This window comes from Sphaeramia orbicularis, chromosome 8 (assembly GCF_902148855.1).
Source record: "Sphaeramia orbicularis chromosome 8, fSphaOr1.1, whole genome shotgun sequence".
Lineage (NCBI taxonomy): Eukaryota > Metazoa > Chordata > Actinopteri > Kurtiformes > Apogonidae > Sphaeramia > Sphaeramia orbicularis.
The window spans coordinates 1127164-1140954 of record NC_043964.1 but is presented as its reverse complement, the minus strand read 5'-3'; the positions used below and the strand labels follow the sequence as shown (position 1 = coordinate 1140954).

The following is a 13791-nucleotide window of genomic DNA, read 5'->3' as shown; positions in this document are numbered from 1 at the left end:
GTTAAAAATGACACAAATTACACCAGTGTTTTCAGCCTTGGGGCCGGGACTCCACATGGGGTCACCTGTAATTCAAATGGGGTCGCCTGAAATTTCTAGTAATTGATAAAAAAAAAAAAAAAAAAAGCAAACAAAAATTAAAAACCTTACTAATAAAAAATATACAGTGAGTTGACAGAGACAATCCCAATACATAAAAGACAAACTGTGGTTGTGAAACTGCAGCACTGTGGTTCTGTTTGTGTCAAATGTTCACTGTGGTCAGTTTCAGATGCTGCAGCTCTTTCATAATTCATAGTTTCAGTTCTTGTTTGTTCAGTATTAATTGTCAGCCTTGTAAATGACAGCTGGACTGACTGGACAGATCCTGACCAAGGAAAATCAGATTCTCCCTTTGTGCAGTAATCTACACCTGGATTTACTGCCTCTGTCCACAATAATAGACATTATACAGACTAAATGTTGTCTAAAATTAACGTTTATTAGCAACATAGTATAGCAAACTATTTCATGATCATAAATAAATTAATTTAAGGGAAAAAAAAAGTCTCCGTTTTGAATGTCTGGGGTCGCCAGAAATTTGTGTGTGTGGAGTATAAAAAGGTTGGAAACCACTGCATTAAACCACAGTAATTATTAAACACTTAGTCAAAACAGCGTCAAGTTTGATGTTTTTTTCAACAGTTTCACATATGGCACATGTCAATAATTCAAACATAACTTGGTGCTTGTTGAGTTTCGCCTGTAACTTTATTTAATTTACCACCAGCACAACACACGGAGCTGTGTTACATATGTTGTGTATTTCATACTCAACATCTGCTCTTAGCATAGCAAAGATGCTAACGCTACCTTCAGCTACAACAATATTCTCACCAGTTTGTAGATTGTAGCCGTGTATTCGCCGTCTTTTATAGCAGCCATGGCTCCGAAATAGAAGCTACAACTGCTACAAATTATCTAAATCTGTGTATATTTTCCCAAAAAGGCGTAAACATGTCAACCAGTTAGCACCCGTTTAGCGGACCGAAGAAGTGCACAGTAGCCGTCACTTAGCAACGGAGGAGACCGGAAGTAATGAATATAACTGACGTGTGTCTAAGCCAATCACACAAGGAAAAAGGCTCTTTACTCATCACTATTGGATGATTTGAGGCAGAGGAGGCGGAAACTGTCCGGTGGGATAGTTTTTCATACACTGTACATGCATGAATAGTTTGTTCAATAGTAGGCCAAATTTATAGGAAAAATGACAGGCAGGTTAGATATTACTTAGTTAAAATGCACTTTATCCTCTTCTCCAAATCCCCAGTATTTATTATACAGTGCACAGCAACAGTTGTTAAAAAAGAGACCTTCTTAAACTGTCAGAGATAAAGAGATATATCTTATAATAAGCTATTTTTCTGGGTTTTTTTGTTTGTTTGTTTGTTGTTTTGTTTTTAACCTAATGAGTTCATTACAAAGTATCTGGTGGCACATTAAAATATTGTCCTTATAGATGTACATTTAATAGTGTATGTGTATGTTCTGGTCTGTATAAAAACAACAATTCCTAATGTTTAGACTTTTTTTTTTTTTTTTTTTTGCACTATCGCTGTAAAAAAAATCCAATAAAACATAACCTGGGAAGAAAGAAAGCACACATGGGAAAAGAGAATCACACAAACAAGAAAAAGGTCCTTCCGGTAAAGGCAGGTGCCTGCTGTGATCAGGATGTGGATGCTGATTGGACTGTCTTTCTGACAGGTGGGAAAACCAGAAGTTTATATTTAAATATGGTTACCACCAAAGAAATTATCAGCAATTATTTTGATGCAGGGCATACTTATGCGGTGGGACTTTTTTCTTGTTTGCGTGATTTTATTTATTGAAAAAAAAAAAAAAGAAAAGAATTAATAAATGAAAAAATAAATGTACAGTTGAAAGAATCCATCAAATCAATGCAAGGATAAATAAAAAGCAATACATATAAATAAAAACTCCAGATGGGGATATCCTCACTGGTTTGTCCTAAACTTCCTGTACCAATAAGTAGTATTAAATTAATCAATAAGAAAACTCTCAATTCACCAATGAAATCCAAAATGGTTTACTGAGGTTCACACTTGACTTTTTGGCTGAAAAAGTCCATCCATCAGTAACTTTTACTCCACTGACTTATAATCGCTGATGTGTCTTGCTCTTAATGCTTTTGAAATCCACCACAAATATCCACTGTACCCCATGTGCTTGAATCCACCACTGAAGCCAGTCCCCAGTTGAATTCATTGTTTACTCCTGTTTGTTTTCTGTACAGTGTTTCAGAGCTGCTGAGAGCTGTTCTGAATCATTTTAAATAATACTTCCTACAGTGGAAACCAATACTTTCAGCTGAAAACCACACAGAGGAAAGCCAAATGTTTTATTAGCTTTTTTTATTTTTATTTTTTATGGGTTTTATTTAGAAGGATAAAAATACATTTCAAGGGTCAAATGTGCAATTTTTCAGTTTCTTTACTGTTGAATTTACTATGGTGATGTATTTGATTGCACCATAATCGGTCACAGATGAGGCACAATGTTTCCTGGTGTTTTTCTTTATTGTGTTCACCCTGCGTGAGTTCGACCAATCTCATGGTCTGAAATAAAGCTGCAAGTTTCTTCCTCGGTGCCGCTATAAAACCAAAGCAAAACCACAACCTGGAATTAAAGTGTCTGCCAAATCTACTGGGATTGTGATAGCCTGGTCCCTGAAGAGGAATTTAAACTGGTGTTACAGCTTTACCTCCAAATAAATGTGGCTGAGACAAAGAATTTGTGTAGGAGGCCCCGCCCCTTCCCCCCGCACCATGTGATTACACTGTAAAAAAAAAAAAAAAAAAAAAAACATAAAAAAAACAGTACTATTCCGGCAGCAGGGGTGCTGAAAAAATACTGTAAAATAATGGAAAATAAGTATCTCATAAAAATACGGTAATTTTCCATAATTAAAATTAAAATTTTGCCCTAACTTTACATGAGATTTTGCATATTTTTGACTTTTTAATGTTTAATAAAGAATATTTTCATGTATTAAAACAATCGAATTCCCTATAAATATATATATAAAAATAATTTTCAGTGAGACTCAGTTGTCCAATCCACTGATAAAAACTGTATTTGGACAGTTTATCAGTGCTTATACATGTTCTACATTCACAAAAATACATTTATTCAACAGTTTTGTTGTGAAACCTCCTGTAATTACACAAGATATTTGTCAATTAACAAACAAGTCTGGTTCAACTGACAGAACTAATACTTCTGTTACCGTTAACTGTCAGTAATTTTATCTGGTTTTACTGACCTTTTTTTTTTTTACAGTATTAAACTTTAAATTAACAGTTTAATCTCATAAATAGAAAAGAAATATTTGTGAAATTATGATACATTTGCAAATGTATTTTAACTGTATTTTTCTGTGAAAAAAGAAAAATTTCTTTTTAAAAAATGTAAATTTTCTGGTTATTCACAGTAACAGTTTTTTCCTGTTCTTTTCCATTTGACATGTAAAATCACAGTCTGTTTTTGTCATTTCATTGATATTTTCCTGTATCTGAAAAATACAAGAAAAATCTGTAAAATAAACAGTGAAAATTCTGTTAAATTACAGATTTTTTTTACAGTGCAGTGTGAGCCGGTGGCAACAGTGCAGAAGGATCTGGGTGCCGTGTTGGACCAGGAACCTCATTTGGATTCAATAGATGCTCAGTGTAAAAGGGTAAATGGGTACTTCAGGAAGCAGCAGGATTAAAATGATTCATATGAAAATGTGTCTACTTATCAGATTGAATAGTTTTTGGGCAATACACCAAACAAATCTGAATCCTGGTTCTAGTTTCTTGTACCATATGAGTATTTTATACTATCATAATTTAATATGAAAACACAGAATCCCTATAATACAGTTTTAATAAGAGGTCTTTAAAGGACTGTTCATCACTGCACTATAAAAAAAAATCTGTAATTTAACAGAAATTTCAATGTTTATTTTACAGATTTTTCCTGTATTTTTAAGATACAGGAAAATATCAATGAAATAAAAAAAAAACAGACTGTGATTTTACATGTCAAATGGAAAATAACACGAAAAAACTGTAACTGTGAATAACCATAAAATTTCCAGTTTTTAAAGAAATGTTTTCTTTTTCCACAGAAAAATACAGTTAAAATACATTTACAAATGTATCGTAATTTCACAAATATTTCTTTTCTTTTTATGAGATTAAACTGTTAATTTAAAGTTTAATACCATAAAAAAAAATAAAACCTGATAAAATTCCTGACAGTTAACGGTAACAGAAGTATTAGTTCTGTCAGTTGAACCAGACTTGTTTGTTCATTGACAAATATCTTGTGTAATTACAGGAGGTTTCACAACAAAACTGTTGAATAAATGTATTTTTGTGAATGTATAACATGTATAAGCACTGATAAACTGTCCAAATACAGTTTTTATCAGTGGATTGGACAACTGAGTCTCACTGAAAATTATTTATATATATATTTATAGGGAATTGGATTGTTTTAATACATGGAAATATTCTTTACTAAACATTAAAAAGTCAAAAAAATATGCAAAATCTCACGTAAAGTTAGGGCAAAAACCTGTATTTTAATTATGGAAAATTACTGTATTTTTATGAGATGGTTATTTTCCGTTATTTAACAGTATTTTTTCGGCGCCCCTGCTGCTGGAATAATACCGTTTTTTATGGTGTCTTTTTTTTTTTTTTACAGTGCATATGAGTATTTTGTGGTGTCATAATTTAATATGAAAACACAGAATCCCTATAATACAGTTTTAATAAGAGGTCTTTCAAAGGACTGTTCATCACTGTTATAGATGTTGGCCTAGTGCATTTAAGCTCTATTTAAAAAAAAAAAAAAAAAAAAAAAAAAGAGTTTCGCTTCAGTTTTTGATTTCTCCACTTTTATGGAGCCAAGTAAGCCCTGAATTTACACTTAATGAAATTACATATATGTTCCTAAGTCCAGTCATATCATTATGGACCAGTGGCATCTCAGTAACTTCATCTGTGGTATTACTATGAAGGGGTTTTTGGAAAAATTCACTTCTGTGGTGGATTCATGGCTGCAACCATTTTGAGAACTATATTTAAACAAACACTATGGCAGAATGTTGACTGCATCACTGCAGAACCTGTCAGTTTTCTCATTGTGGATGTAGCTGTATATGTATAATCTACAGTATATTCATTACTCCTCCACAGTTAACCCATTTCTGATTCTTTTCCCAGTGATTCAAGTCGACAGTGTGGAAGATGGATGTGACTGCGTTTGTCTGCTCTTTATAAAGCAAATGGCCCTATGGGACATGAAAGTTTTACTCTCCTCTAATCTATCTGCATTAAGTCTAAGTGTAAAACGTACTAAGTGATGGAACTTAATGTAATTTTCATGCAAATAAAACAGTTTTTAAAAAGCTCCTTTCCTTTACAGATTCTGTTTAACCCATAAAGACCCAGTGCTACTTTTATGGCAGTTCCCAAATGAATTTTTCTCTCCCTTTAACCCTTTCCTATGTGATTTATCACCATTTATTATAATATTATCCTCTGTATCTTACATTTTTAGTGAAAATCAGGTATTTTCCTATATTTAATTTACTGATCATGTAGATGTTCATAATAGCTCTAATTAAAGTTGTGAGATATTATATTAAAAAACAAAGAAAATTAAAGATAAAGTGACTTTTTCAGCAAAATATATCAGTAACTAAGTATAAACCCAGTGTGTCCATCCACTGTCATTGATCCAACTCCATGGGTTTGACTGGTGAATCAATGTTGTAGAAGATGACGGTGTTTCCATGGTAACTACGGAGCCTCTGAACGTCCAAATGGGTCATATCTGATGACAACAAAAAGATGACAAATTGTATTTTAAACCATTTATTTACACGTATTGATAGGATTAGTGGATCAACAGGTATTAAACATTATAGATCACTAGATGCATTTGGTCCACAGTGGATGTTTGGGTCTTTATGGGTTAACCCTGTAAAGCCTGAACCATTAAATCACTGACAGAAAATTCCAGTTCTTTGAAACTGGAGCCTTTATTGGTCCCTCTGAACAACCGAAAAAACATTTTTCAAATATCAGTTTCCATGTATGAGTTTCAATTTTGTATCATGTTTGATACATAGGGTCTCAATGCTCAAATATTATTTTTGAACAAAACAAAAAAAAACACAAAACATCATATTATAACACAAACATGTCTAAAAAATTGGTAATTCCTTTTCAAAACTGACAAAGTTCTGCCTCCTTCCTCATTAACCCTATAACACCAAATGTATCATATTTGATACATGAGCTTTGAAGCCCTCTACATGATCAGTGTGATACTTTTTTTCTTGAAAAACCTAATGTATACAATTAGATACATGCAATACACAGATAATCCACCGGGGGGAGGAGTTCATTCACCAGAGGCCTTTTGTGACACTACAGGACTGACATTAATGAGGAAGGAGGAAGAACTTTGGCAGTTTAGAAAAAGAATGACCAGTTTATCAGACATGTTTGTGTTGTGTTATATTATGTTTTTGTTTGTTCAAAAATAATAATATTTGAGCATTGAGACTTGATGTATTATTCATTCATTTTCTGAACCCGCTTTATCCTCACTAGGGTCACGGGGGTCTCCTGGAGCCTATCCCAGTTACATAGGGGCGAAGGCGGGGTTCACCCTGGACAAGTCTCCAGTTCATCACAGGCTGAACATATACAGACAAACAGTCACTGTCACATTCACACCTATGGGCAATTTAGATGAACCAGTTAACCTATCAGTACATGTGTTTGGATGGTGGGAGGAGCCAGAGTACCCGGAGAGAACCCACGCAGACACGAGGAGAACATGCAAACTCCACACAGAAAGGTCCCACCCCCCGTCGACTGGGGTTGGAATTGAACCCAGGACCTTATTGCTGTGAGGCACAAGTGCTAACCACTGCACCACCGTGTCACTCTCGACATATTAACTATGATAAAAAAAAAAAAGAATTGAAACTCATACACGGAAATTGATATTTGAAAAAAAAAATCGGGGGGGTTGTTCAGAAGGACCAGTAAAGGCTCCAGTTTCAAAGAACTGGAATTTCCTGTCAGTGATTTAATGGTTCAGGCTTTACAGGGTTAATGACAATGTGGTGTCAGTGGAAAGGCCTCTGGTGAACGAACTCGTCCCCCTGGTGGATTATCTGTGTATTGCATGTATCCAATTGTATACATCAGGTTTTTTCACTCTGATCATGTAGAGGGCTCCAAAACTCATGGATCAAATATGATACGTTTGGCGTTCTAGGGTTAAATGTCAGAGACGCACAAGTAATGACTGGTAAAATCCTCCAGTGATCTCATTTTTGAAGGATCTGGAACGTTCCTTCATCCAGGGTCAAAGAAAAGAACAAATGCACACAAACTGTGTCTGAAAAACCCATGAAACCAGTGAAGGTGCTGGAGCTGCGCCTCCAACCCAAACCACACTGTTCTGACCACCAGGGCCTCCATAATGATGGTGTGTGTGTGTGTGTGTGTGTGTGTGTGTGTGTGTGTGCGCTCATGCATATGTTTATCTGTTGAAAAATGAAGCTCAGTTTTTTTAGTGCATGTGTGTGCATGCAGGGCTGTGTTTTCTCTCACTCGTCTGTCGAACGCTGCTCTGTTCCTTCACTTTTCAGAAGCTTTGTGTAGAGGAGCTGCACAAAACCAGGTTCACACTGTTGTTTACAGGTATGTGTCATTAGATAATTATAGATCACAAACTAATCAATTCATTTTTCCATTTTCAGCAACTTTCTACCTCTAATTCATTACATCTAAGAGCAAATATACTTTTTCTTCAGTATATTTGTCTGATTTAGTTACTTTCATATTCTGAACCTGTGGAATATACTTGAATACTTTGTTATACAGTAACTGTCATAAGTTATTGATTATTTATTGATTCATAATGATGGTTCAAGCAATTTTCATGTAGATATTTTAAAAGTTCATGCGCCCACTTTTAAAATGTGTGAATTTGTTTCTTTTTCTTTCAAACTTCTTGATTGTTTATAAGTTTTTGCTGCTGAATTTCACAGACATGCTTTAAAATGTGAGTTTGTTGCTTTTTCTTTCAGACTTTTTGATAATTTCTAAGTTTTTGCTGCTGAATTTCACAGACATGCTTTAAAATGTGAGTTTGTTGCTTTTTCTTTCAGACTTTTTGATAATTTCTAAGTTTTTGCTGCTGAATTTCACAGACATGCTTTAAAATGTGAGTTTGTTGCTTTTTCTTTCAGACTTTTTGATAATTTCTAAGTTTTTGCTGCTGAATTTCACAGACATGCTTTAAAATGTGAGTTTGTTGCTTTTTCTTTCAGACTTTTTGATAATTTCTAAGTTTTGCTGCTGAATTTCACAGACATGCTTTAAAATGTGAGTTTGTTGCTTTTTCTTTCAGACTTTTTGATAATTTCTAAGTTTTGCTGCTGAATTTCACAGACATGCTTTAAAATGTGAGTTTGTTGCTTTTTCTTTCAGACTTTTTGATAATTTCTAAGTTTTGCTGCTGAATTTCACAGACATGCTTTAAAATGTGTGAGTTTGTTGCTTTTTCTTTCAGACTTTTTGATAATTTCTAAGTTTTTGCTGCTGAATTTCACAGACATGCTTTAAAATGTGAGTTTGTTGCTTTTTCTTTCAGACTTTTTGATAATTTCTAAGTTTTTGCTGCTGAATTTCACAGACATGCTTTAAAATGTGAGTTTGTTGCTTTTTCTTTCAGACTTTTTGATAATTTCTAAGTTTTGCTGCTGAATTTCACAGACATGCTTTAAAATGTGAGTTTGTTGCTTTTTCTTTCAGACTTTTTGATAATTTCTAAGTTTTGCTGCTGAATTTCACAGACATGCTTTAAAATGTGAGTTTGTTGCTTTTTCTTTCAGACTTTTTGATAATTTCTAAGTTTTGCTGCTGAATTTCACAGACATGCTTTAAAATGTGAGTTTGTTGCTTTTTCTTTCAGACTTTTTGATAATTTCTAAGTTTTGCTGCTGAATTTCACAGACATGCTTTAAAATGTGTGAGTTTGTTGCTTTTTCTTTCAGACTTTTTGATAATTTCTAAGTTTTTGCTGCTGAATTTCACAGACATGCTTTAAAATGTGAGTTTGTTGCTTTTTCTTTCAGACTTTTTGATAATTTCTAAGTTTTTGCTGCTGAATTTCACAGACATGCTTTAAAATGTGTGAGTTTGTTGCTTTTTCTTTCAGACTTTTTGATAATTTCTAAGTTTTTGCTGCTGAATTTCACAGACATGCTTTAAAATGTGAGTTTGTTGCTTTTTCTTTCAGACTTTTTGATAATTTCTAAGTTTTTGCTGCTGAATTTCACAGACATGCTTTAAAATGTGAGTTTGTTGCTTTTTCTTTCAGACTTTTCGGTCATTTCCAGGCTTTGGCTCAGTTTTTGTGTGTGCTGTCAGTCCTTGCTGTAAAATGCAGAGGTTTTAAAAACAGTCACTTCACACTGACTCTCAGGGCAGCTGTGATGTTCTGGGGTTACTTTCCTTTTTTTTGACTGACGTCTGTGGATGTGTTGCTTTTTCTTCAAGCATTGTTGCTGCTTTGAAATAAATTATTCAGGGAGTGAAGTTGGACTTGCGATCAGTTTGTCGGTCTTCATACTGTATTCAAGCTGCATAAAAGCACTGAGCGCTCTGAGTGGAATGCACGCTTCAGATGAAACTGAATGGGACTCCTTATTAATGTTGAGCAGGAATTTAAATCCAGCATCTGCCGTTCTAAATGTTGAATGACTCGGGGAAATTCTCTAATTTCTCCTCCACTGCCGGGCCCTACTTATTTCATGGTTGCCAGATTGAGCGTGGTCGGAGCTGATGAGATTTCAGTGGTTCGTTATACGGCAGAGGCTTCAGAGGAAAACGAGCGGCAGAGATGGCGTTAAACCGAAGCGCTGTGGCAGGTTTTGTCTGCGCTGATGTTAGACGTATGAATGTGAACCCTGTAGGAGCGTTTCTGAGTCCAACTGAACAGAACAGTGACAGTGAAGGGAGGGGAACTGAACGCAGATTTAGATTTTTTATCCCAAAGTCTGCACATTCACATATTTATATAGAATGATGTGTAAGATGAGATGAGATGAGACATGATAAGATAAGACATGATAAAATAAGACATGATAAGATAAGCTAAGATAAGATAAGATAAGATAAGCTAAGATAAGATAAGATAAGATAAGATAAGATGAGATAAAATAAGATAAGATAAGATGAGATACGATGAGATGAGATATGATGAGATGAGATATGACACGGTAAGATACGATGAGATACAATACGATGAGATGAGATATGATAAGATGAGATAAGATAAGATAAGATAAGATAAGATGAGATACGATGAGATAAGATACAATACAATGAGATGAGATGAGATATGATGAGATGAGATATGACACGGTAAGATACGATGAGATACAATACGATGAGATGAGATATGATAAGATGAGATAAGATAAGATACAATAAGATACAATAAGATACGACAAGATACGATACAATACGATGAGATGAGATAAGATATGATACGATAGGATGAGATAAGATAACATACGATCCGATAAGATGAGATAAAAGAAGATAAGATGAGGTAAGGTACGATATGATACGATACAATGAGATGAGATAAGATAAACTGCGCTGTGATATGATTAAATAAGATGAGATAAGATGCGATGCAATACAAACTTGAGTTTGGGGCTGATTTGTGACTCTGGATGAAACTGGGGTCCATCACTATCAGCCTGAGACCAAGGAGCAGTCCAAACTATGGAAACATCCCAACCCCTAACCCTAACCCTGTCCTAACCCTAACCCTAACCCTGTCCTAACCCTAACCCTAACCCTGTTCCTAACCCTAACCCTGTTCCTAACCCTAACCCTGTTCCTAACCCTAACCCTAACCCTGTTCCTAACCCTGTTCCTAACCCTAACCCTGTTCCTAACCCTAACCCTGTTCCTAACCCTAACCCTGTCCTAACCCTAACCCTGTCCTAACCCTAACCCTGTTCCTAACCCTAACCCTGTTCCTAACCCTAACCCTAACCCTGTTCCTAACCCTAACCCTGTCCTAACCCTAACCCTGTCCTAACCCTAACCCTGTTCCTAACCCTAACCCTGTTCCTAACCCTGTTCCTAACCCTAACCCTGTCCTAACCCTAACCCTGTCCTAACCCTAACCCTGTTCCTAACCCTAACCCTGTTCCTAACCCTAACCCTGTTCCTAACCCTAACCCTGTCCTAACCCTAACCCTGTTCCTAACCCTAACCCTGTTCCTAACCCTAACCCTGTCCTAACCCTAACCCTGTTCCTAACCCTAACCCTGTTCCTAACCCTAACCCTAACCCTGTTCCTAACCCTAACCCTGTCCTAACCCTAACCCTGTTCCTAACCCTAACCCTGTTCCTAACCCTAACCCTGTCCTAACCCTAACCCTGTCCTAACCCTAACCCTGTTCCTAACCCTAACCCTGTTCCTAACCCTAACCCTAACCCTGTTCCTAACCCTAACCCTGTCCTAACCCTAACCCTGTTCATAACCCTAACCCTGTTCCTAACCCTAACCCTGTCCTAACCCTAACCCTGTTCCTAACCCTAACCCTAACCCTGTTCCTAACCCTAACCCTGTCCTAACCCTAACCCTAACACTGTTCCTAACCCTAACCCTGTTCCTAACCCTAACCCTGTCCTAACCCTAACCCTGTCCTAACCCTAACCCTAACACTGTTCCTAACCCTAACCCTGTCCTAACCCTAACCCTGTTCCTAACCCTAACACTGTTCCTAACCCTAACCCTGTCCTAACCCTAACCCTGTTCCTAACCCTAACCCTGTTCCTAACCCTAACCCTGTCCTAACCCTAACCCTGTTCCTAACCCTAACCCTGTTCCTAACCCTAGCCCTAACCCTGTTCCTAACCCTAACCCTGTCCTAACCCTAACCCTGTCCTAACCCTAACCCTGTTCCTAACCCTAACCCTGTTCCTAACCCTAACCCTGTCCTAACCCTAACCCTGTTCCTAACCCTAACCCTAACCCTGTCCTAACCCTAACCCTAACCCTGTCCTAACCCTAACCCTGTTCCTAACCCTAACCCTGTTCCTAACCCTAACCCTGTTCCTAACCCTAACCCTGTCCTAACCCTAACCCTGTTCCTAACCCTAACCCTAACCCTAACCCTGTTCCTAACCCTAACACTGTTCCTAACCCTAACCCTGTTCCTAACCCTAACCCTGTCCTAACCCTAACCCTAACCCTGTTCCTAACCCTAACCCTGTCCTAACCCTAACCCTGTTCCTAACCCTAACCCTGTCCTAACCCTAACACTGTTCCTAACCCTAACCCTGTTCCTAACCCTAACCCTGTTCCTAACCCTAACCCTGTTCCTAACCCTAACCCTGTCCTAACCCTAACCCTGTTCCTAACCCTAACCCTGTTCCTAACCCTAACCCTGTTCCTAACCCTAACCCTGTTCCTAACCCTAACCCTGTCCTAACCCTAACCCTGTTCCTAACCCTAACCCTAACCCTAACCCTGTTCCTAACCCTAACCCTGTCCTAACCCCACAGAAGACAAAGGTCGTATGTACTCGATAACAGCTGATACTTCAGTTTGTCCATTTTCAGGAAACACTTGATACAGACAGTTCAGGGAGCTGCTCAAACAGAACAGATTAGTATGACCAAGACCTGGAGTGGACAGGATTAAGACGTGTGACAGATTTCATGGACCAAATGTGGTCTTCATATCTGAATCCTTTCCACGTTAGGCTCAACACTTTTCAGTCGCCCTTCGTAAATGCTCATATTCCACACGTTTTCCTTTCAGTCTTTCTCTAAAACCCATCTCATGTGCGTTAAAACCTTTTTGTTATTTTGATTTCTGGTTTTTCCATAAACAGTGTCCATGACAAACTTCAGCGTGCACAGAAAATACCTGCTGTCTACTTCCAGAACCTGACACCACTCAAACAGCCCCTGTGTACCAGACAAAAACATAAAGCCGTGTGTCGTGTTGATTTGTCACATGCCTTTCCTTTACTGCGTGTGTGATCTGTGGAGGGTCAGTGTTTTAATGGAGGTGAACATGAAGCAGGTTTTGGAGCCACATGTGCAGCTGTGCTCTGGCGCTGGGCTGGTCTCCATCAGCTGCTTGGACTCATTCCTGGAGCTCAGACTTCAGCCTCAGGGCCTTTTTTTTTTTTTTTTTTTCCTGCACTTCCACCCTCTGACACGACTGGAAGACTTCAGACGTTTGGACTCAAACAGGAGCCATGACAGTTTGATTCTTCTCTGCTGTAGTACACTGTAAAAAAAAGTCTGTGATTTAACAGAATTTTCACGGTTTATTTGACAGATTTTTCCTGTATTTTTCAGATACAGGAAAATATCAATGAAATGACAAAAACAGACTGTGATTTTACATGTCAAATGGAAAAGAACACGAAAAACTGTAACTGTGAATAAGCATAAAATTTCCATTTTTTAAAGAAATTTTTTCTTTTTTCACAGAAAAATACAGTTAAAATACATTTGCAAATGTATCATAATTTCACAAATATTTCTTTTCTATTCATGACATCAAACTGTTAATTTAAAGTTTAAAACTGTAAAAAAAATAAAATAAATAATAATAATAATAATAATACGAGATAAAATTACTGACAGTTAACGGTAACAG

General features: G+C 36.7%; 1 protein-coding gene across 1 annotated transcript in view; it reads right to left on the bottom strand.

The window, feature by feature from the left end:
- The window catches only part of LOC115424608 (tetratricopeptide repeat protein 30A-like), a 38490-nt gene extending 37424 nt beyond the window's left edge, over nucleotides 1-1066 (bottom strand). Inside the window, exon 1 of the mRNA XM_030141970.1 lies at nucleotides 877-1066. Coding sequence (XP_029997830.1) covers nucleotides 877-924 — 48 coding nt within the window. The 5' untranslated portion in view covers nucleotides 925-1066. The remainder of the gene's footprint in view (nucleotides 1-876) is intronic.
- Nucleotides 1067-13791: the final 12725 nt, after the last annotated feature.